Source organism: Aethina tumida, chromosome 3, assembly GCF_024364675.1.
Source record: "Aethina tumida isolate Nest 87 chromosome 3, icAetTumi1.1, whole genome shotgun sequence".
NCBI classification, from domain to species: domain Eukaryota; kingdom Metazoa; phylum Arthropoda; class Insecta; order Coleoptera; family Nitidulidae; genus Aethina; species Aethina tumida.
In genome coordinates this window covers 33,533,973-33,558,729 of record NC_065437.1, presented here as the reverse complement: position 1 = coordinate 33,558,729, position 24,757 = coordinate 33,533,973, and the positions used below count along the sequence as shown (strand labels likewise).

At 28.0% G+C, this 24,757-nt stretch overlaps 1 protein-coding gene across 1 annotated transcript in view; it reads left to right on the top strand.

Annotated features, from left to right (window-relative positions):
• The window catches only part of LOC109596286 (neurotrimin-like), a 65,438-nt gene extending 46,394 nt beyond the window's left edge, over positions 1-19,044 (top strand). The window contains exons 4-9 of the mRNA XM_020011799.2: positions 255-413; positions 5,747-5,875; positions 6,238-6,375; positions 11,380-11,529; positions 14,021-14,065; positions 17,403-19,044. Of these exons, the coding sequence (XP_019867358.1) occupies positions 255-413; positions 5,747-5,875; positions 6,238-6,375; positions 11,380-11,529; positions 14,021-14,065; positions 17,403-17,524 (743 nt within the window). The 3' untranslated portion in view covers positions 17,525-19,044. The remainder of the gene's footprint in view (positions 1-254; positions 414-5,746; positions 5,876-6,237; positions 6,376-11,379; positions 11,530-14,020; positions 14,066-17,402) is intronic.
• The last annotated feature ends 5,713 nt before the right edge of the window (positions 19,045-24,757 follow it).

Here is a 24,757-nt window from a genome sequence, read left to right as displayed (position 1 = left end):
ATAATTACGAACTTAAATTATATCAATATTATTTACCTGAAACTAATTAGTGTCATTCGCAGTTTGTTTGTAGCGTAATCGTATTTCCGTATTTTCTCAAGCGATATTGTCGGCTTAGTCCCGGCGCACCGACATTTACGACCGCACTAACCAATTAGTTATTTTATGACGCAACAGGAAACAAATCTATCGCATTCAATCACACTAGTGGACGTTTAAGCAGCCGCTAATTCCTTTTTGTCTTCCGTTTACAGTGCCCCCCGACATCTTAGACCACCAGACTAGCACCGACTTGGTGGTGCGTGAAGGATCAAATGTTAATCTCCGTTGTGTGGCAAAAGGATCTCCCGAGCCATCGATCATGTGGAGGAGAGAGACTGGAGAAGCTATAAAATTACAGTCCGGTGAAGAAGGTAACACACAACAATTGATTCGGTTTAATTTTACTTTCCGAACTTGCTGGCCCGCTTATTCTGTTGACGGAGTTTCGTGGCGGCGATGATTCTGATTGATGAACTAGACTGTTGGTGAACTTCTAAACAGTCAGTTCGGGGATTTATAAATTGAGGCGTTTTTGGGAGAAACTTTGTAATTGTAAATTTACATAAACGTTTGACTAAACAATAAAATAAAAGCTTCTCTATATTTCCTTTATTTTATGTTTTATTTCAGCAGTTCTAAAAATGGCTATGTTAAACAAAGTAATAATTAAAATATTTTTTTAAACACATGATCTACAATTTAACGTATATATAATAGAACTATATTAGAAATATTAGAAAAATACTGTATTAATTATAAATGTGTCTAATATTTTTAAAATTTTATAAATTTAAATTACTATTTTTTTAAGTGAATTATTTGTTATTACTATTTTTTTTAAATTAATTCGTTACTTAAAATTTATTAATTTTAAAAATAAATTACTAATTATATTATTATTTAATTAAATTAATTTGTCAATTTTATTTTATAATCCTAACTTGTTTATTTAATAAATTTAAATTATGTTGTTGCACAAATCTATAATATAATAACTAAACAAATAATCATTAAATAAGATACGTTAATAAAGTTATCAAATATTATATTTGGAAGCTTTAACATAGTCACTTATGTGAAATAGTATATTCCATATGTTTTAGAAACGATAATACTAAATATCCAGAAATATCATATTACTTAACTACAGATAATATAATATATCACAAATTATATACATTTGGAAAGTTATAAGATTTATTTCCACTTATACTTGCACATAGTTTCTTGAACTATTAAGAGAATATATATTATTCATATAAGTAACTTATAATACGTAAAAAGTGCCTTTGCCTAACCGTTTCTTAAAAATAAATAAATAAAGCTAATAACCAAATACCAATAATTTAAAAAATGAAATTGAGGACACATTTCTTCTTTCAGATCTGAAAATACTCGTAAACTTGAAACATCTTACATAAATAGTTAATTATTGACATAAACTTAAGTTAGAGAGAAATTAATCTTTGATTTATAATAATAAATAATTATTGCCCTATCTATATATTTTTATAAAATTCGTTGTAGTAGAAATAATATCTACAAACACGTCCATGTGAATTTGTGGTTATTTAAACTGAATTACATACTCGATATAATTGCGTTTAATTAAATTTCAATTTAAATCCGTAAATGCTAAATTGATAAAACCCAATTATTAACATAATGGTAACTAATATTATATAAATCATCCTTTTAATTACTCAAAAACATTAAAACGTAAATATTATTTTGTTTATTGCACACAAATTCGATAAAAGGATGTAACAACTAATTTTTATTAACAACTTTATAAAACTATCCATATTATAATTCTCTTACGTGAATATGTAAATTTCATATGCATGTTAATAATCCTCTTTTCCCACTTGAATTGTAAATATCTATTAGTTTATAAAGTTTGTAACACTATTAATGTAAGATAATACCTAAACACAATGTTTCATTTATATTAAATGTGTTAAAATTCTATCTCCATTTTAACTAAAATTGTGCAATTATTGTCAGTCACGTATATTATCCCAATTACACACTTCAAATTGTCAAAATTATATGGATGTAACTGTAATCATAGATTTAACTGATACTGTTTTGATCTGTGACATAATATTACGTTTTATACGTTTCTATAAATATTTAAATGTTTTGTAATACAGTTAAAAACGTTCCGACCCAATTTTTTATTGTCATGTCAACTTAAACTTTCAAAATTAATATCACAGAGTAACACACGTACCGCGAAGTCACTATATGGAAACTCTTATCGAATGTAAATAATTTAAGCGCAAACCCATGTAGAGAAACTTCACATACAAATGCCAATTCACCTGACATTTACAACAGTCCCATATAAATACCTTACAAAATAACGCGCCGCAGAAATTCATTGGATTTTATCGAGTTATACAAAGTATACACTTGAGTAAAATTAAAGAAATACAGCTGGCCTCATTCCCGATAACGCCGGCATTCACGCAATTTTCACGTGGAATATTCAAAACGAAAACAACGTTCTAGGCCATCGATATATTCAAAACAAAAACATCATTTCTCCTTTAATTCGTTTTGTTGTCGTGGTCAAAACTGAAATAATATTAACATGTGTTACCACAGTACCACACAAAACTGTCGAAAATCAAAAAAAATAAGCGACAATAACGAAACGAAATTTGCAATAAAGAGTCCAGTTGAACAAGGCTCGAGATTTTCGTCCAAACTGTGGACATTCATGGACCAGCACAATATTGCTGCAATGCCTAAGCGGATCCATTTTTTTTCCGGTATTGTGCATAGAGCTTGGTCCTTATGTCGGAACCGGAAATGTATTGCTCGTTTGTAGCAGGCCGGGCATATCGTCAAATAATGTAATCTGGAAATGCAATGATTTTACATGAACATTCGACCCAAATATCGTTCCTGAACGAAACGTTTTCGTTTTATTTTCTACCTTGAACTGAAATAATACCAAATTGATATCCATTATGCATAATTTAAATTTATAAACTGCATATGGGCATTTGTGAAATAACACATGACTGTAAAACTCTAGACGGCCAAAATAAAACCCCGAACTCTTCAAAATGGTTGAATGATTCTAACCAGCACATTAGGTAGTTTATAATATTGATTCAATATGCCCTTTTATGCAGCAACAAAATACAACGTATAATCGATTACACACTGCTATACAATTGAGTGAACATCAACCCTCAATGTAATTTTTCCCTACCAGTCTATGAGTTTCATAACGGGTTTTTATTCAAATTGGGATTTTAAATTAACGATGAACACACACATATTATATAAAATAAATCTATTTTGTTATTCTCCAATGAATTATAAATAATGCAAAATTTAGATTTGTAGATATGAAATTTATTTGTGCTAATAATTCCGATAAAATGGCTTTTTCAATATAGTGTGTTCATTAAATAATTTATAATAAAATATCCATGAATTTGTAATATTCATTTTATTGTTGGAATTATTTAAAGGGTTTCTATAACAAAATACACGCACGTTTTAGTTAAACAAACTGTGGTTATTATATTTTTATTCGAACTGTTTTCATTCATGACATATTTATATTAATATTTAAACAACAGTTTCAATTTAGTAATTGTAATTTCGTACGTATGTATAAATGCTTTTATGCAATTACTTCAAAGAACAACAAAACACTAAACGAATTAGACAAAAAAACACTTTAATTGCTTCGATCAATCTTGCAGTTTCAGATTTATGTTTTGTTCTGTGACATCAAATTAAACTAAAAGAATGTAAGATTGTGTTTTATTAAAAAGAATCGTAAGGAAGGAATTCTTTTAAAGATTGTTCTAAAAACCTATAATTTAAGAGGCAATTTCATTTCACTGGTTAACAATAGTGAAAAAAAAAATAATGTAAATTTTAATATAATAAATATTTTTACTAAATTTTTTTATCATAATTATGAAAAAATAAAATTATTAAACTAATTTGAAAAATGTATAATTAAATATAATACTAATCAACGAAATTAATAAAATAAAAGAAAAAAAACAAATTAAACGCTATATTTTTCATGTTAATTCTTAATCGGTGCCCATTTGCACACACTTTAAAGAGCTTCAATTCTCCTTGACATATTCAAAATTAGTGAACGAATAAATTCTTGATCTATAGCACACGATTTTTCTCTAAGCCTAAGCCTTAATAAGCTCTTCCAAATTCTCTCATATGTATTCAGGTTGCTGGATCGCAGTCTGATGAACGCGGTGGCTGATACGTCAAACACTGTCATCTATGAAAACGAAATTTGATCTATATTTTTTATTCAAACAATAATTATATTATATATTTTTGATTCGAATAATAATTGATTAAATAACCAAGTCCTGATATTGTGGAGCATTCAGTTTCTCGGTTTGATATGAGCAAATCCATATCCTCACCACGTTCATCCCATGCCTTAATACGGCTATCAGAATGATATAATTGATGATGGTAAACAGCTTACATTTATTTCAATGTCTGCACGAAGTCGAGTTTTAGAAGAACGTGTGATTTCGTCTAACAAAACGTCATTAGAAAACGTGAGAAATTTTGGTGTTCTAAATAATAGCTGGAAGACATGGAATGTTGTTTATTTATGTGTATTATATATAAATTCAAATTAAAATAAATTTAATATACTGCTAATATATGCTAGAAGTAATCAAATTATTTTTTTATTTTTATTCTTTTAATTTAGGAAGTTCAAATTATTATATTAATATTCTAATAATTTTTTAATTTAATTTTATATTAACGACCCTAATATATCTTTTAATACTCTAAATAAGAACATACATTTTATTTCTGGTAAAATATTTCAAAGTCAAAAAAATAAATTATAAATCTTACATATATAAAATTAAATGTTTATTCTTAATGCCATTTATAAAAACAAAATGTTTAATTAAATTAATTAATATTTTTTTGTAAAAAATGTTAAATTTTATTACGCATCATACATATTGCTTTTACCATTAATATAAATTATATTATCATTAAAATAAGACCTTTTAATCATTAAATATAGTCAATTTATCTATGTACATATTACAAAATAATATTGTTTTAAAGTTGAGTATAAGTGAAATGACTTTTCTCTCAGTTGGACAAACTCACATGTTTTATACAGTAATACAAATTATATTACAGTGAATAATAATAATAATAATAATTTATATATTTGTAATATAATTATTTTTAAATATCGTGACTTCTTTCTCGATTTATGGAATATTAGTGTAAATTAACTGATTGATAAAATGTAATTTATGTTTTTATTAATCAGACATATTAAAGATGTAATAACATCAAATTTAGTTCTAGTTAAGTAAAAGTTATGCGATTTGAATTGTTTTAAAAGAGTGTCTAGCAGAGAGTAAAGTTCCTTTTAGAATCCATCTGGACCGCCACGACAATCTGTTACTATGGAAACTAGAAGAAATTACACCTAAATTGTACAAATTAATTTGATAATTGGCCGAGGCCGCTGCAGCCGCCGCGCCTGCAAAGAAACGCGTAATTTCCTTAAGAGCTGAAACGCCATATAATAATCCTAATTTTAAAATTACTTTAATTATTTCAAGAAAAACGACACAATAAAGTAGGAAATAAGTTTATGTACCGTAAAATAATTCCGTTGATTAAGCTAATGCTTTCTCTGTGTTTCCAGTGCTGAGCGTTGAAGGGCCCGTATTAAATATAACCCGGGTGAGCAGGCAACAAATGGGCCCTTACCTGTGCATCGCTTCGAACGGCATTCCACCCTCTGTAAGCAAGCGCATCATGCTCATCGTGCACTGTAAGTACATTGGAAACCGTCTTTTTATTCCCCTCTATTGATGCTACACCCACAACACTTACATTTCCTAGACACATATCGAACATTACATTTACTACGGACTGTTATTCCTCTGTTCTTTCGTGTCTTAACAACGAGCGAAAACAAACCTAAAGTACCGGGAGGTAAATAGGATCGTCCATCAGTTTATTCTGAGTGTGTTCTATTATTATTTTTTTCACGAGAGATGATACCGTAATTCGGATGTTTGGTATATATTTGTTTCTCCTTTTTACATGGTTAATTACACATTTATCTTAGTCAAACCTCGATTAATTTCTACGCATCATTATCCACCCTTCTTAAACTATCTACTTTTTCAGTTCCGCCAATGATATGGATTCAAAACCAACTAGTCGGAGCATACGAGGGTCAACAGATAACCTTAGATTGCTACTCTGAGGCCTTCCCCAAGTCTATTAACTACTGGACCACTGATAAAGGAGAAATCGTTCCCCAGAGTTAGTACTTTTTTATTATTTCTGTATAAAAGAAAGACGTGTTGCTTTCAAAGATAAGCCGTGCTTTATGATTTATCGTTAGACACTCCTGACGTTGGATCTCTCAGTTGTCCAGACGGACGCTGCTTAACGGAATATTATCGAGATTCTCCCAGTTGCGTTTTTTTCTTTCCCTCTTTGTGAGATAATAATTTGCTGATAGAAAAACACGGTCAATTTAAAGCAGTCAAGTGCTTCTTTGATATGCTTCGTTTTGTACTATAATTGAAATTTTATTATCAAAGCACTCCGAGCAATAATTGACTTGTTATATTATTCAAGATAGTTTGTATCTATTAGGTTTTATCAAAATTTACAATATAACGTCTTTTGACACCGTGTCGCACAATTTTATAAATTGGAGATACAATAGAGCCAGCATGTAATAAATTCGTGTGAGCGTTTCCTTTGAATTTGTCTCGTAAAGTGCATAGAAAATTGGAGCAGTTGCGACATCCGGTTTCCAGTTGAGAGTTTGTGTAGGGGTAATTAATAATTGCACAACCTGATTCTTCATTGTGTGCAAATTTTCTATCGTCATTTAAGTTTTATAAAAATCAAAGTGTTTTCAAATCCCTTAAACATCCAATCTCGCGTAATTAAAATTTCATCAAATTATAATTATGAAAAGGTGTAAAAAATGTGTTGAACAATAACAACAAAAGTGAAACCAAAAGTTCTGACGCAGAAATTAATTTGTAATTCATCGAGAAAGTTTCGTTTCCATGAGGCATCAGTTTTTAATTAAATTTTGTGTATTAATACCTGAGCAAATGTTTAAAGGTTTGAACAGTTGAACAGGAAGACAACTGTATTAATCGCATTAATTAAATTATAACATTCTTCCCTCTTAGTTATCTACATTCTAAAAATGTGGGAATCTTTTGATTAAGTTTTGTCTAACCACAATGTGCGAAAACGGCAATTTATCATGGCTGATATAGAATTTAGTGGTACAATAAAACAAACGTTCAATTCATTCAAATCCGAAAATCATCACTTTGACATCCAGTACAGCTTCATGTGCATTTATTAAACGCCACAGTTTCACTTGCAGAAGAATGTGTCAATGCGCATAACTGTCGGGATTCCTGGCAGTGCAACCGAATGGGAATGTGATGAATTTATATGGGTCACATTATCGTGCTCATTCATTTTTACGCCACGCCAAAATCCCTCATCTCATGAGCGTTGTCACGGACGAACGTTAATATCTGTTCCAGTTCAGACACTTGCACGATTCGCGAGATTAACGTTTAATGACGTAAATATGAAGCGTTGCGAAAATACAATGACAAGTCCGGAGTTGGTTAACGCACACATCTGTTGAATATGTTTGTTGCTTTTAATTATGACCGTGATGCACCTAAAATTCAGCTGATATTGAAATTCGACCCGTTTTAGTCGCAAATGATAAAATGATGCATCAGTTTTCCTGCTTGTTATCATGGTTTATTACGTAGATAAATCAATTTTAAATTAATATATAATAATATAATATATTTCTGTTAAAATATTAATATAAGAAGAATAATCGTTTAATGGCATCGTTTCGGCAATATATTCTGCCTGTTAAAAAACGCAAAACCCAGAACATATTAAGATATTTTTATACAATTTAGTACACGATCAGTCAATCGAAAAAAGTATTGTCAGTTTTTTCTTTTATTTTCTTCATTTATTTAGGATATCGCAAACAAGGTTTTGTCACAATTTGTTTCACTCAGTAATTTATACTAAACGTTTAACATGTCTAGTGAACAAAGAAGTAATAATTTTAGCCAAATCAGTAAATTTGTTAGAGGTAGAATAGTGGGTTTGCATGAACAAGGAATTTCGATTCAAGAAATAGCGCTGCGTATTAAAGTTAAAGATATTTGAATAAAAGGGTTAAATAAAGAAAAATAATTGAATTTAAGAAGTTGTTATAAAATTATTTGTTTAGTATAATAACTTTTTTCTGAATTTGTAGAAATTTAATTTTTTGTTGAAAAAATTTTTATTTATAATCTTATTTTAATAAATTTTATTTTTTTAAATATATCCAACATCATAGAATATCTCTACACAAAAAGCATTGTTACTTCTAACATTTCAGGTTATTATGATTCACAGCACTCATTTACCGTTTTTAAGCCTTTTTTAAGGACAATTCCAAGTTAATTGTTACAGTAAGCGCCAGAAAATCGATTTCGTATCCATGAACTCAAAAATATCCCTTTTGGTTTGTTCAAGTTTATAAGAAATGTTCCAAATGTCATTATTATTATTCCAAGCAGCATTATTTTTACAAAAAAAAAACAGTAGGAACCCTTGTTGTGTGTGATAAAAAATTAATTACAAAAACAAAACGTCGTAACCCCATTCTGAATGCGTAGAACTGTATAATAAAGGATGTCCACAAAAAAAATAAACACGAATAAATTTACATATATATACATATTATATATATATATATATATATATATATATATATAATGAAAATAAATATCAATGTAATGTGTCTTGTAATAATTACGACACGAATAAATTTACATATATATATATACATATTATATATATATATATATATATATATATATATATATATATATATATATAAAATATATATATATATAATATATATATATATATATATATATATATATATATATATATATATATATATATATATATATATATATATATTATACTTTATAATGAAAATAAATATCAATGTAATGTGTCTTGTAATAATTATTTGTATAACTAATCAAATTAAATGAATTTAGTTGTTATTCATCGTCATGTAGATACTCTATCGAATATTGAAGCCAATTTCCTCCTGGTCTCCCTTATGGAAGATCATCAAAAGGAAGTTCTTTTCATCAGACATCGACCACCACACACATATAATAAGCATAAATATAATAACAATCCCCTCGGAGTTATCGCCACAACGTCTCATGAACAATATCAAAAACGATATACACACCGTATACATACTTCAATAAAAAAAAACCATCAATGTTCGACTTACTTTAAAGCATAAGAAACAATATAATTCTGAACAGCCGATCTCACATAATAACTTTAAAAACAGTGAAATCAAATTATGCAACGATATCATAAAAAATATTAACAAGATATTAGATGTCCGAAAACGCTGCTCACACTTAGGTCTTCAGAAATCCATACATGAGAAAAATTATTTTACGAGATCATATTGTTTCTAAATAAACAAGAATAACAATAAAATGATTGCAAATTTAGAAAATGCTGGAAACAGCATTTAACAGTGAATTGTAATAAAAAGCCACGACACGTACAAGTTTTACTCATTACATCGACAATAATTCGAAGATTCAAAATGAGAAAATATACTCTACGTTTAATCAAATAAAACAAACAAGATATTAATACAAACTGAGATAATATTAACAAGAAATATGTAAAATTCCTACCTAGATATTTTAAACAAGTAGTAACACGTCCTACCACTTCGAACACTTCAACGGAAGAGAGCGAATCATACCACTAGTCTAAATCTTTTTTACAAACTCATTACAGTCTTGCACAAAGATGATTTGGAACACTGACAATCAAAAATAATAGTACAATAATTAATTCGAATCATTAAACAATAAAAAACAATATCAATCATCTACTTAATATAATAACGCATATTTAAATATATCTAACAATAACAATCTTCATGGTTTTTTTATACAATATTTTTTTGAATGGTCACTCCGGCGACTCTCGAATATTTGCCGAATAAAAAAAAATGACGTCCAAACACGAACCACTACAAGGTTAACATTTTCACATTCCTGAGTCCATTGGGAGCAGTTCTTAAACAACACAAACTCTATATGGATGAAAATGTAATAACTTTTTTGCACATGGTGACATTACTGAGCTAATTGAGGCAATGGTTTCTGGGCACTGTGTTCCAAACGTTTTCGAATGTCTTCGGCGACTTTCTAGAACTGGATCCTATGACGATTACGAATGTAAACTTTTGATAAAAATTATTCGTGTTCAAGCTCAAAAACCATGGTCACAGAAGTAAAATAAAAAAGTTACATAAATTATTTTAATTTGACACAGACGATATATTTACCATTGTGAATCGCAAAATTACGAAGTAATCTCCAAAAAGACTGATATTATAGACTAAAAAAAGGTTTTGAATTTAAAAAGGTGTTTCCAAGATACAAAGAAGTTGGCGTTAGGTACTATTCATATTAGTAGAATTTCCTAGAAATTACCCGCGATGACAAAAATTGGAGTAAGAAATTGATAACAACCACTGCGGAAAGTAGTTTTTCCCGCACAGTATTATTGATCACTTTGTACATATTCCATATAAAAGATTAAATTTAAACAGGGTGCTCCTTAACTTATCCAAAAAATTTTGACCTATGCACTTCTAAATAAGTCGATTTCTTAAAAAAATTCTAGTTCAGCAGAAAACGAGATAAAAAAGGTCTCCATTGACCTGCAAGTTCGTCTAATTCAATTTCATCGTACTAGTTCCCACGTTCCTCCTTGCTGCTGTTCCCGGAGACTTAGATTTTAGGCAGTCCTTGTGATCCGTTCACGCAATTCACCGATATTTTGTACTTCCGTACGGTATACTTCGGTTGAAACAACAAAAAACCAGATAAAAATTGTTTGGGTTACAATAATTTAAAATATTAAGAATTAACCACTGCATAAGAAAGTACAAAGGTTTGTTTTAAACTTTAACATTTTTTATCTCGTTTTTTTTTAAGAAATCATCTTATTATTTAGAAGTGCATATCTGGTTAAAAAATTTCAGATAAGTTATGAAACATCCTGTACATATATAACGAAAATGAATAATAATACATAAATCATAGCTTTTTACGCATATAAATCAATTTTAAATTAATAGTATAATTTATGCTTACTTGTAATTAATTTTAGTATTAAACAAAATTATTTTTTCTTTTGCAGGTGGGAAATTTGAACCTTCCTACGTAACAAATGGATACAAAATCCACATGAAATTGACAATAAAGTCAATATCCCCTGATGATTATGGAAATTACAAATGCGTATCAAAAAATTCTTTGGGAGAGACTGACGGTACAATTCAAACTTTTTGTAAGTACAAATCAATTATTTAAGAGACTTTATCATAGCCATTAAATTTGATTCAGTTAAATGTATGTAAATGTAAATAAAATAGTAAGACTATTTATTAAAATTTGTTAATTGAAATTATTACGAGATCACTAAGAATTTTTTAAAAGAATTACGTATTAAGTTTAATTGACAAACATAAAATAATAATTTTCATTCCGTTAAATCTATATGATCAATTAAAATAAACTGTTAAATTATCGTGTCACTTTTATTTTTAGATTAATATTTTTTTAAATGTATTTTGTATAACAAAAATAATTTGATGTTTTAATTAAATTTTACAATATTTATTTAATTGAATAATTATTATAAAATAATTTAAACTTTAAATTAAATTAAAACAATTTCATCACAATACAATTGTTTCTCACCATAAATATACCAATCAAAAGTGTTGTTAATATTTTTATATAGTCCGTGTCATTCAAAATTTAACCGAATATTTCATACAGTTAATTGAAGATTTAATTAAAAAATTAGTGATACATTTTTATAAATTTAGAATCGAACAGTAATTGTAAGAAATTTGACAGTAAATCGATGAATACGGCATTATATAAAATTAATATAATAAAAATATGTCAATATTACTTTATGCTCTGTTATAATATAATATCATAAAATTTGTGAAAGAGTAATTGAAAAAGTATATTGCCCTTAGAGTCAAATGTAATATGTAGATACTTTGTTTGAAATTAGAATATTTTAAAGCATAACCTCTCGCCACCAAAATTAAATTGTTTTAAAGTAACATGTATATTTGGAAAGAAACAAAAATTTAAAAATTGAAAATATTTAACTTTTTTTGGTAAAAAGTGAAAAATAACAACTATCTAACAACTTGGTAAATTGTTCGAAAGTTGCATAAAATTCTTATTATTGTTCTGTTCTATGTAATATAAACGTAAATGGCTGTAACACGAGAACAACTTGTTGAAAAAAATCAGCGACTATTTAAATCTCAGTTGTGCCGTTTTGTTTACACGCATTCATAATGTTGAATAGCATCAAAGCCTACGTTATAATTGGTAGAATGCTGTGAATTTTGAAAACTAAAAGGAAGTTATTTAGTTCGGAATCTTTTGAGGCATATAATTAGATTATCTGGCTCGTTGATCAAAGTTGGAGAGTATAACTGAAATGGCGAGTCGCTGAAGAAAGTTTTCTTAACATTTGCGATTCATTTAATGATATAGATGTAATTATATTACTTAGATTAATTAATGAATCCAATATTAGATACAGCCGTTTAAAGTGGCAAGTTTCATTTACTAAATAGTTCGGCAACGTTGCTGCCAGACTAAAAGCTGTAAAGCGAAATTTGACGGGGCCTTTTTCCGTCCGGATAATCTTTCAACAACACAAACAGATATTTAAAACGGACGTTTTCTTAGTTAATAAATTACATAAATGAATTTAAAAGATTAAATATTGTGAGAACATTTTCATACACATCCGCCGAATTACATCATAAATTCAACTGGTTTAAGAACGACCAAGCGCTTGTCTAGTATCCTGAATATAAATATTTAATGTATTTTCCTCTGTCTGGTTGTTTTGACGTTAATACTGGTGAATAAATACGATAAATTGAATTCAATATGTCTTCCTGAGTGCCGGCTCCGTTTTAGTTTCCGGGTTTGGCATTGACATAAAACTGGCAAAATGTCAATGAACCAATTTTCAGGGACACGTTAATACCTAGAGAATACCAGGGTTACATCTGAATATATAAATATTTGATAGCGTATGTGATCGAACAACCATTAGTGTGAATTCATAAATTTATAAGTGGGGTGTAATGTCAAAATTAGCCCGGCACGCTAGAAAATAAAAAAGAACACATTCAACGTGATGCGAGTAAAACAAATGATTTTTATCTGTTCATGTTTTAGAAGTGCATAATTGATTGGAGGTAAAACCAATTAAATTTCAGGTCAAGTTGAATTGTTTTTTTAAGGTAATTCAAGTAGTTTTTTTTAAAGGAGTTCTTCCAATTGCAAATGATGATTCAATTACGCATGAAAAATCCTTTTATTAATTAAGAATACAATAGCTAAATCAAATAAAACACGGCGGTATAAAATAACAGACGCAAATTTTATAACAACGTTGCACTTTTAACCGACAATCGATAACACAAATTTAAAAATTCAATTAACCTGTATAAAGCACGCGGCAGAAAATCCGCCAGGTTTTAGTTTTTATTCCGGGGATTAACAATTTAAAGATCAATTTCACTATGAGTATTTAATTTAAATGCAGTGTTTAGTGCTTTAACCAGTTTTCCTCAAAATTGTTTGTCCGCTTTGCTTCATTTTGCTAATTATTTTATTTATTTATTTATTTATTTATTTATTCAAAAAATTACTAACCGAATTCATGTATCGCAATGGCCACCGGCCATAAAAAACTTATTTATATACATAACCGTTGATACTTTTTCCAGCTGTTCCTAAGCCATCAAAACTTTCAAATGGATTATCAAGGAAAGGTGAGTTTGTAGTGTTTAACTTTGGAAACTTTCGGCGTACGTGACGTAATTTATTAAAGCGAACATGAGCAAACCTTATTTATTATTATGCCGCGATGGCTATTCATGTTTTGTTGTTGCCTTACATTGCTCATGACAATCTATTAAGAAGAATATTAATTATTCGCCAAGATAAATTACTAGCGTGCGTTAAGCCCTTATTTAATTTGAAAGTTGATGTTTAGTACTTGGTCTTTTATACATATCTTTATATTAAGTAAAGATTAATTCCGACCAGAGTTACTGAATAATTAACATAAATTGCACATTTATAACATGTATGTTCTTTTGAAGTGGGGTGATTGTAATGAATATAAAATACTTTGGTCTTGATATGCACCAAACAATAAATAAAATTTTATAAGACTTTTAACAATGAAAAAATTTAATTTAACGACGACGTAAATATTTCACATGAGTTTAATGGACTTTAATAATAACAAATTCCTAATAAAAATTTTCTTAAAATGTGCACCATAAAATAAAAATTGCGGTTCACGTATTTAGCCCCGTATCCAGTTAAGATTGAAATTTATATTTCAATTACGGTCCGCAATCCAATTTGACGTGGCAATACACAATATACATCTATGATCAATTAATCATACTCTGCGCGTTTATCCTTCCGTAATTATTATTTTCCTCACAACCGTGTTGTCTTAAACAATTGCTGCCTGTAATAATTTTATGGTTGTGGCATTTAAAGTTCGCGCTCGGTGATTAATATACAGAATCTCAGCATGGTGCAGACTGTCACGATAAACAGCCACGATTCCTCACTTTCCAGTCACTTAAAATAACTGGGAACGTCATGTTAACATGCTATTCTATAATTTATTTCACTTACAAATCAACACGAATTATGTTGGCAAATTGTATTAGAGGTTAATACTGTATACCCTGTGCTTATTAGGAACGAGTTGTTTACATCTTAGGATGGAGTTCATTAATTCAGATTTCAATGGAAGGGCGGATGTGCAAAATTAAACGTTGAGTGAGTGATGGTTGAATGAAAAACCTTTCTGTATGTGGATTTAAACACGACACGTATCACCATTAAATATAGCCTCTCTGATTTATCAAATAATTAATATCAGGCAGCTTCAACACCACTATTAAAAATCATGTGTGGATTCAAAGCCAAAATTTTCAAAAAACATATGTGATGTACAATAAATAATTATTTTAATTGTAATCAAATCCACAGGGCAAAATGTTTTAATTAAAATAATATATTAAATATTTTTAATTGTAACTAAATCTTTGCACTCATGTTTTAATTAAAATTTATTAAATATTTCTGATTTTTACACATTACATATTTGCCTCATTATTCATCCAATAAATATTATATATACTAAAATAACTTTAATTTCCAAACTATGAATGTTTTTTGAATGTACATTTCTACATTTCCAAATTCGTTAATTTATTATATACATTCTAAAGGATTCATTTTAATTATATATAATTAAATCATACGTCCTGAAACTTTTAATGAACGAATTTTATTTTAAATATTTATGTGATCTTATAGACAACAAACACGAATACAATTTGAGGTTGTCCAATTTTTTTAATATTATACAATTATCTTTTAAGGCGCATTCACCATTTTTGTTCATAAATTTTAAATTCTCATCTTATACTTCATTTAAAATATAAATTTGGTCTTGTAATCAAGATTTCTTTAAGAGTATCCTCTCATCGTAGAATAAAGGGATTAAAAAGACCTCTTCGTATCCGTAAAAATTAAAACAAATAAAGGGTGAATATCATTGCATCTGCCAAAAAATAAGGCCCCGAATACATAATAAAATAGGCATCCGGAGATGAGCTCTTGACCATTTCGTGCTGACAACGTTGCTCATTAATTCCCTCTGTTACAGAATTAGCGGTAATTAAATTTAATGCTGACAATAGAATCCCTGTGGACCGTACAAAATTAAGATTGTGCCGACACAGAGCAAGTAATATACAAATATTTATCAAAAAAAGAGTTTAATAAAAAACGTCATACAAGGTTTTTAATAGCGAGCCCTATGATAATATTTTGTTTTTCGGTTAAGCGATTAAAATAATTAAGTTTAATCGTTCATCCGAGATCAATAACGATCCTTTTTTACAAACGTAACCTTTCACGTCAAGTCACATTTATTAATTTAGATAGGAAATGTTCTTACAACTACAGAAGTGATCGGATCTGCACGTGATATAATTAATAAATAGGGTGGAAGTCAATTTCAATGCTTCCAGCATCCAAATATAAAACTGTATCTTATATCCCGGATTAGGATCATGATAACTAATTAAATTCACCCAAACTTCTAAGGATAACAAGTAAGTTTGAATTGATTTTTTTGTATTGTAGACTGTAAAATAATGTGAGGCGTAGTTAAGAATTGTGGTAATTTGTATCAGATTATCATTGTGTTTGAATAAGGCTACGAATTTATCACTTCTCATTTTAATTCATGCAGAGGATAATAAGATTTATTTATAAAATTACTGCATTGTATGTTTTACGTGATCATTTTCAGTTTTTGGTTATTTGCATTGTAAGAAAGTGTGAATATAAATGATAAAAACAAGTATTCCTTATTTATTTAGGGCTGGGTTGGTTGTTAGCAAACAACAGCAAAGTGGACATAATGTTTCACTAGTAATTCAGTATTTCATACTAAAATAATGTATAAAGAAAATCTAATATATATAGTTAACAACTTAATAAAATATTTAATAATTAAGTTGAAATTCGAATATATATGTTGATTATGATATTTTATATTATGTTATAAAAATACATTAAAATATTTTAAAGTCATTCCTATTTCTATAATATTTTATATTTTACTGTTAAATTATTTCTATACTTTATCAATTCAATATTTGGAAACAAAACTTTTCAAATTATTTTATTTGTCGCATAGTGATGAATATTACCGTCCTATATTTGTACATGATTTTAAATTTAAATTTTTATTAGTTTTGAATATATTTTGTTTAATATTTATTTTTAGTGTAGTATAACATAAAAATCACATCAAGCTGGCTATTTTAAATTATTGCACATATTTGCATTAGTATGATAAAGCATTAATATTTATCTTCAATGTATAATAAAAATAACTCTAATATTTGCACAAATCGCAACGGAAACTACACAAAATAAAAATATCCTGTAAATATTTAATGTCAGCACGTTCAATTTAAATGTAGTCCATACACGCGGACTTCCAGATGTTAATTTAGTCAAAAGCCTTTGCATCTCTTTAATAACACTTCTTATTTGTTACAGACTTGGAGGATCAACCGGATTCCTTGTTTCAAGAGGACAATTCTTTAAATTCAGCCAGACAACTGAAATCACATTTAAGTGTTTTAACCTTTTTCTTCCTGCTGTTGCCTTTCTCCTTGTAACAACTGTCTTTATAAATTTTTGTACATAAAAATTAGCGAGAGTTTAGTAAATGACGATTTTTATATTTTTTCATAAACTAAAACTGTAAATTGCTTTGCGCAAAACTGTTATCAAGGGGAGAATCCCAGGTAATGCAACACAACGGTTGATATTGAGAACAGTGTTTAAACGAAATTAGTTAATCTGCCGCAAAGGAAATGCATTTAGGTGGCTAATTGCAGAAAAGTTAATTTGGTTACAACGAAAACTACCGTTTCCCCGAGGTCTAGACCAATAAAAATGGAGGCGTTTGGAATAATTTGAGTTTAATTAAATTAAAAATGGCTTTCCTATACGCAGTAACAAGTAGAAACAACGAAATAAAACGTGCACGTTACTTCTGTTAATTGATTACCGGTATCATTGTAAAACATAATAAAAGTTTATTTAGGTTTATTGAATTATTGATTTTTGAAATAATTTCATTCGCTTGTTATAACTGTGACGGTAAGCAAATAAATGAAACACATAATTTTAATTAAATTTGAATACACACGTATGTGAATATCGTATTGATTTTAATAAACGCATTAAAAATGTTGAGGTTAAATGGGGAAACAAAATTTTGATGAAAGTATTTAGGCCATCGTATTAGATTTCAAAATTGCTCCTTGATCTAATTAAATCCAAAAAACCCCTGTTCTGATTAATATAATTTCGTAACATTCTTTAGTTGAAGATTAAAATCATTGTTCCGAATCACGCGAGGTAAACGTAATTGTTGGGCACTTTGCCTAAAAATTATTCAATAAATACAAACGGCAATTAGCTAACAAAACTAATTTATGTTGTACGGTATTTTCTGAACCAAATCAAAATGTTTCGAAAGCGGATTGAATCCGATCGACTCCCAGTTGGTGAATGTTAAAAGCACAAATGTATGCGATTAACACGCTCAGTATTCAACGTGAACAACGATAACAGTTTTGCTGAACGATACATTTCAATAATTTCGTTTGAATTAGCGGCGACGACAGCTCTGGACTTTATCAATATCTCAACGAACATGCCAAATAAAATGTACTACGCAATTCCTCTTGTGTGGTTTTATGTTCCTCGATACCTATAGCAAACCCGAAGCCTAGCAAATAATTGAAGCAGTAAATTTCCTAAGAAGAGTGTGTTTCTAACTGAATTTATGCATTTGTTACGAATAAAATAAAATTGTAATTTTAAAGGACTCATCAACATATCATTTTCTTAATATCGATGTGAAATTATAATTTCGATTTAAATTATATATAACCGGAACAGGGTCTTACGTAAAAGAAGGCGAAATTGATTGTATGTTTTGGTTAAACCTGTAATTGTGCTTGTATAATGTGAAAATTTTGTAAATATAATCGATAATGTTTAGAGATGCTTCCTTATATATTGCTTTGAAGTAGGATATACAGTTTAAGTTGATAGATTTACAATATTGTAAACATTCCATTTTATATTACGAAAAGCTGTCTAATAAATAATAGTTTTGTACATATTGATTTGTTTTATTTCATGCTTTGACAACAGATCGCATCAGTTTTATTTGAATATTGCATATTGTTTATTTAAAATTGTTTCACCATAATATTTGTTTAAAAATTATTCACTATTACCTCCCAATTAATTTATATTTTTTATGTGACTGCTAACTTACACACTGAAAAAAACGAGTAAATGTCGAAATATTATAACAATAGGTAAGTTCAAAATATTTTAATTATTAATATAGCAATATAGTTTAAGAAATCACATATGAGTATGTTTAAAAAGAATTAATGTAAAAATCACAAAAATTTAACTTTAATAAAAATAGATACACGTGTTTAAAAATTTACAATAACTTATTCCTTTAAAAATAAAATTAACATTTTTTCGTTGGTTTATTTTAAGATTTTTTGAATAATAAAAGCTTGAAATTGTTTAATCATATTAAAATATATAATAAACTTATATTGTCAACTTGTTTAATATTTCTTATAATTTCGATTAAATTAGTATAAGTAAAATATAAGTTTCTGTCAATAAAAAATTTATCTTTAGATCACAATTTTTACACCGTTGGAAAGTCTTAAAGGCTTAATTACAAATTACTTTTTCAATCTTGGCCTTTAAAAATCATATAGTTTTTAAATGAACGAATTTTTTTTTTTTCTAAAATTAATAATCATTTTTTTTTAGAAATTATTTAACTGTTTATAGCATAATCATTAAAAAAATTAATGAAAAATTGAATTATGTGTAAAATTTTTTGTTTACATAAAGATTAATTAATCTTAATAAAAATATCTTAATAAAAATACATATACAGATTTATTTAATTATTTACAATACTTAATGTAATACTGCAGTTTTCTGTCTTTAAATATATAATTAAGATTTTTTCAGTTGGATTCTTTTCAATTTGTTTAAAATATAAATGTATAAAGTTAATTAATTTTGAGAAGTATAAGCGACTTATGTTGTCAAATTATTTAATAATTCAGTAATTCCGATATAAGGGATAAATTCATTAGAAAAATATAATTTTCTGTCAATTTATTATTATTATTTATTCAAAAAAAATTCTAATGAATCTTTATCTCCTTTTGTCTATATAATTTTTTAATTAAAATTGAGTAATAAATAAACAATTAAGGTAGTGTTATTAGTATCGCAAATAAGCTACCCCACATATAGTATACAACACGTTCCCCTATAATGTTTAAGACATCATAATTATAATTTTGGTACACAGTTGGGCAATCATTTACTTAATTATTATCAAATTATAAATAAAATAAAATTACATTACAATTTAATGTTGGCTTCTTAAAATGTTTAAAATTTACGTAGTTTTACTTAGAATAAAACTGACGAGCCTTTTTTTCTTCTAATAATTTTCCTTAGGAATTATTTAACTGTTCGTAGCATAATAATATTCGAAATTTTAAGTTCTGTAAAATATTTGAAATTTTCCATTTATATTTAAATAATAATAAAAATTTAATTTTACAAATACATACTTAAATGTTTACAATACTTTTTTACAAAGTTGCAATAATGTAGTTTCTCCTCTTTAAATATAACATTAATATTTATTTCAGTTGGTTTATTATTATTATTAATAATGAAAATAATCACCTGATCAATCTTTTTCATTTTTATTTTTACTCATGAAAATTATAAAAGCAAAAATTTCTGTGGTTTCTTCATCTTAAAAGTCACCTCCCTATATAAAATTTAAAATGAAATTTTAAATATATATATGTTTTATTGTTAACTATGCTTATTAGAATTATAAATAAAAAATACTGGTGTGTAGATTTTAAACGGAGCATTCTATATATAAGAATAAGAACATAGGGTGGGCATTTACTCAATTATTATTTATGTTATATATTTAGTATTATTATATTAATAATATAAAAAATTTATTTTTGTTAATAAATTATTTTTTTAATGTTGGTGACATTTAAAAATTAATTAATTTCTCAGAAATGAACGAATACTTTTTTGCTGAACTTAGTAATAATTTATTTGACTATTTCTATAGTAATTAAAAAACATGTTTATTTTAACTGTTGAAATTATTATTCAGAATTCAAATTCTAATTATTTGCAATTTTACTGATTGATATGCGTAATACCCTAAAAAAGATAAATAAATTTTAATTTAATGACCCATTCAAAAGACACAGGGTAAATTTATATGAATTTTAAAAAAATTATGTACGTATTGTATAAAAGTGGTTTATTGAACAATAAATTTGCCTTATTTATTCAAACTTGGAAGAAAATCCACGTATAAAGTAGTAACTAAATTCTAATCGAGCAGACGCTTTATTTACAATAAAATTTTATGTGTTGGGTTGAGGTAATAAAGAAACAATTTTTACATCCAACGTTTTTGATAACTTTTTTAATGGGGGTGAACAACGATAAACCAATTTATATGTAAAGACAACAGACACAGAATAAATTTCATTAGCACTTTCTGAAATGTTGCCGTTAGGACCCTTGGCACGCTTTTTCAGGGTAAGATAACGATTTGGCTAGGGTTCAGTAAGAAGTAGTAAAACTTCTTGTTTTACTTTTCCGCGTGGCCTATTATGTAAGGCTGACAGTGCCAAATAATTTCCCATGGATGTACGCGGAGGGCACAATGTAAATCCAACCCAGCTGAATTATTTTAAAGACAACACAAATTGCGAACATACCGTCGGAAAGGGCATGAGGGAGAGGACGAATGTCCCTATTTACAGTCGTGTTCTTTGGTGGGTGCGAGATTTCAATTTACCCGCAATCTTTCCTTCTCCCACGGGACCTATCAAAAATCTATGCAAGCCATTTCCACTTCTTTCTTTCTAAAACATACTGCCGCTTATTTTAATTCTTGGATAGACTGAATGACGTTACAAAGCGAATGATTTATTCAATGCACTATATAATAAACTGGGTAACGGATGGATTACACGTACTTTACGGTTGTACCTTCGGATTGCTAACATGAATTTTACCCACACAAGGTTAATGAATCTTCCTACGAGCAATTAAATGTTGAACATAAATTTCGACTGAACATGCATTACAAACATCTCTCTAATTGCTGTTTAATATCAGTTTAATATTATGGCTATAATATTAACATCTAATTCGACCATCAACAGCCAAGTTTCGTAATAAAAATAACAATACAAAAATTAACAATTGTTCCTAGTAAATCACCAAACAGGATTTTCCGGCATGCGTACATGTACATCGAACTTGGTGTTTAAATAAAATCGCTGAAATAGATTTTAATCTGGAATTCTCCCCCATTGTAACTGCAGAAAAGGAAATTTCAATCAACTTTATGAATATCGACTAGTCTCGCTTATTATCTTGTGGCAATATCAGTGATATATGGGAACATATGTGCCAGGTTTAAATACTGTAGCGATTTCTGACTGTCTAAACGTCGGTTTTGCGATATTAATTCATTTGACGTTTTCGATTTTACAGTTTCATTATTTTCTACCCTTTGAAAATGTTCCCGGGCTCGTTCCCTTTTATGTTTTCGAAATATTAATTTGAAATGCACTTTTTCTGGTTCCCTGTTTATCGGTTATTTCTATAACGTCAATAGGGAAATATTCATTCCAGATGTATCTACTGGCATACTACTCATTTGGTTTTACAGAAGCTTGCAAATATGCATGTTTGATAATTATATTTTAAACTGATTCTTTAGAATGCAAATGTAGAGTTTATAATATTTACTTTTGCATATACAGTAATTATATATTTTTTTTAATTCAATTTATTTTCTTTCAGTTACATACAAATTGTTTAAACCGTTTAAATGGTTTTCAAATATTACAAAAGTAAAATTTATATGCATAATTTAATTCCCATACATTTCTCTAAATTCAAAAATCACTCACTCGCTCCTGAGTAGAAATATTTTGATTACTTAGAGTTTACATCTGGATTTATTTACCTTGAATATAATTTACTATTTAAAATTTTGATTTTCATATTAACCTAAATGAAACGACAAATTTAATTTTTCATCACTGTAGAATTTTGAACATTGATTCCATCAGTTTATGTATCCCATTGATATTTTCCCAGACAGTCGGGCAGTAAATCTCTTGAGGAGGATCATCATGATTTTTAAAATTTCGTACCTTCTTTTCCATCATCTCTATAAACTTTCCATGAGGTGTAATTCATATGACGTTATGTGTTATCGATGAGTTTTAATTCATATTTTGTTATGTTAGCTCTAAGAAGGAGTATCATCTTGTTGGAGAAGTTTCTACATTGAACATCTCTTCAATAACTGAGGAAAAAAAAATAACCAGTTTGTGCCTCTTTCTACTGCAGCTTTGGAATAATGTCTAAAATGAGTTCTTAAGTTTTGGCCTTAACAAAATTTAAGATATCAAGATTTTCTCAATGTTCAACGCGTTTCTACAACATTATTTGAATAGATACAGTAAAGATTATAATAAAAAATATGGCAAATGTTCTCCAGTTAAACTGTCAGTTGTCTTTTAATTGGTAAATTAGAAAAAAAACATTGATTTTTCTAGTAAGTCGGTGTTAGGCCTTTATAAATTTATTAATAATCTTTTCTTGTGTGTCTATTCTATTGATAATATATTTTTTCTATACTATTCGATTAGTAGCTCTTAAAATGTTATAAATATTGTTTTATGCTTTAACTCAATATTTTTCTATTCAAAAAGACTCAAAATACTCCTATACACATTTTATTTAAGTGTGTTAAATTTTATTTGGTAATATATACCAAAAAGATTCTGAAGTAAATAATGGGTAAAAGAATCTTGAAACTAAAAATCTTCTTATTGGGTCAACGTCGAGACTGATAAAGCCGGGTCAAACTGGCAGTCTAGTTCGACCCGTAATTTCCATTATAATTAAACCAGTCCATTTAGGTAATTTACAATAAAAATGCATGCTCTCATACAAGGACTAATGCCAAACTTTTTAGCTAATACCTTGTAGAAGTCATTAAAAATGTCGTCGGTTTGATTAGATGTAATTTGTATGCAGGGGTTGGCGCGAAGTAGACTATTTGCAGCTGGCTTCAATTCGAAGTTTAGTGTTTTATGGATCGGAAAACTTTTACGTTGTTATGTTGGAAACCATCGTTGCATTGCTCGTGGTTGCTGACAAGAATGTTTGAGGATAGCTTCCTTTCTAATTATAACTTTCATGGTAATACCTTCTGCTCTACATTAATTCCTCGCATTTTCATTACTACGTGGGATTTTTAAAGTGAGCCTAAACACGGAAGGACAAAACTACTCTTCCATTCATACGGACTTTAATTAACTGTTTTTGTAAAATTGTAATTGGATGCATTATAATTATTGTTTTCGATAAAGTACAAATAAAATTTTAACGGTGTCTCTCTTGACGTATTTAATCAACAAATTCAGTTAATTAAACATGTAAATATGTTACTTGTACAATTTAGTGCAGGTTGCGAATTGTTTGTTTTCACTGCTCTATACTCAACGTTGCGAATACATTTGAAGCATTTAAACTCTCGACTGATGTTGTCATATTACTTAAACCACAACAAAGCAAAGTAATTGCTTCAAAAGTTTATTATTAAATTCGTGCACGGTGAATACATTTTAAAAATGTGAACGACGAATACATCAAAATACCCAATAACCATATATTGTAATATTTTTTTGTTATATAACATAAAA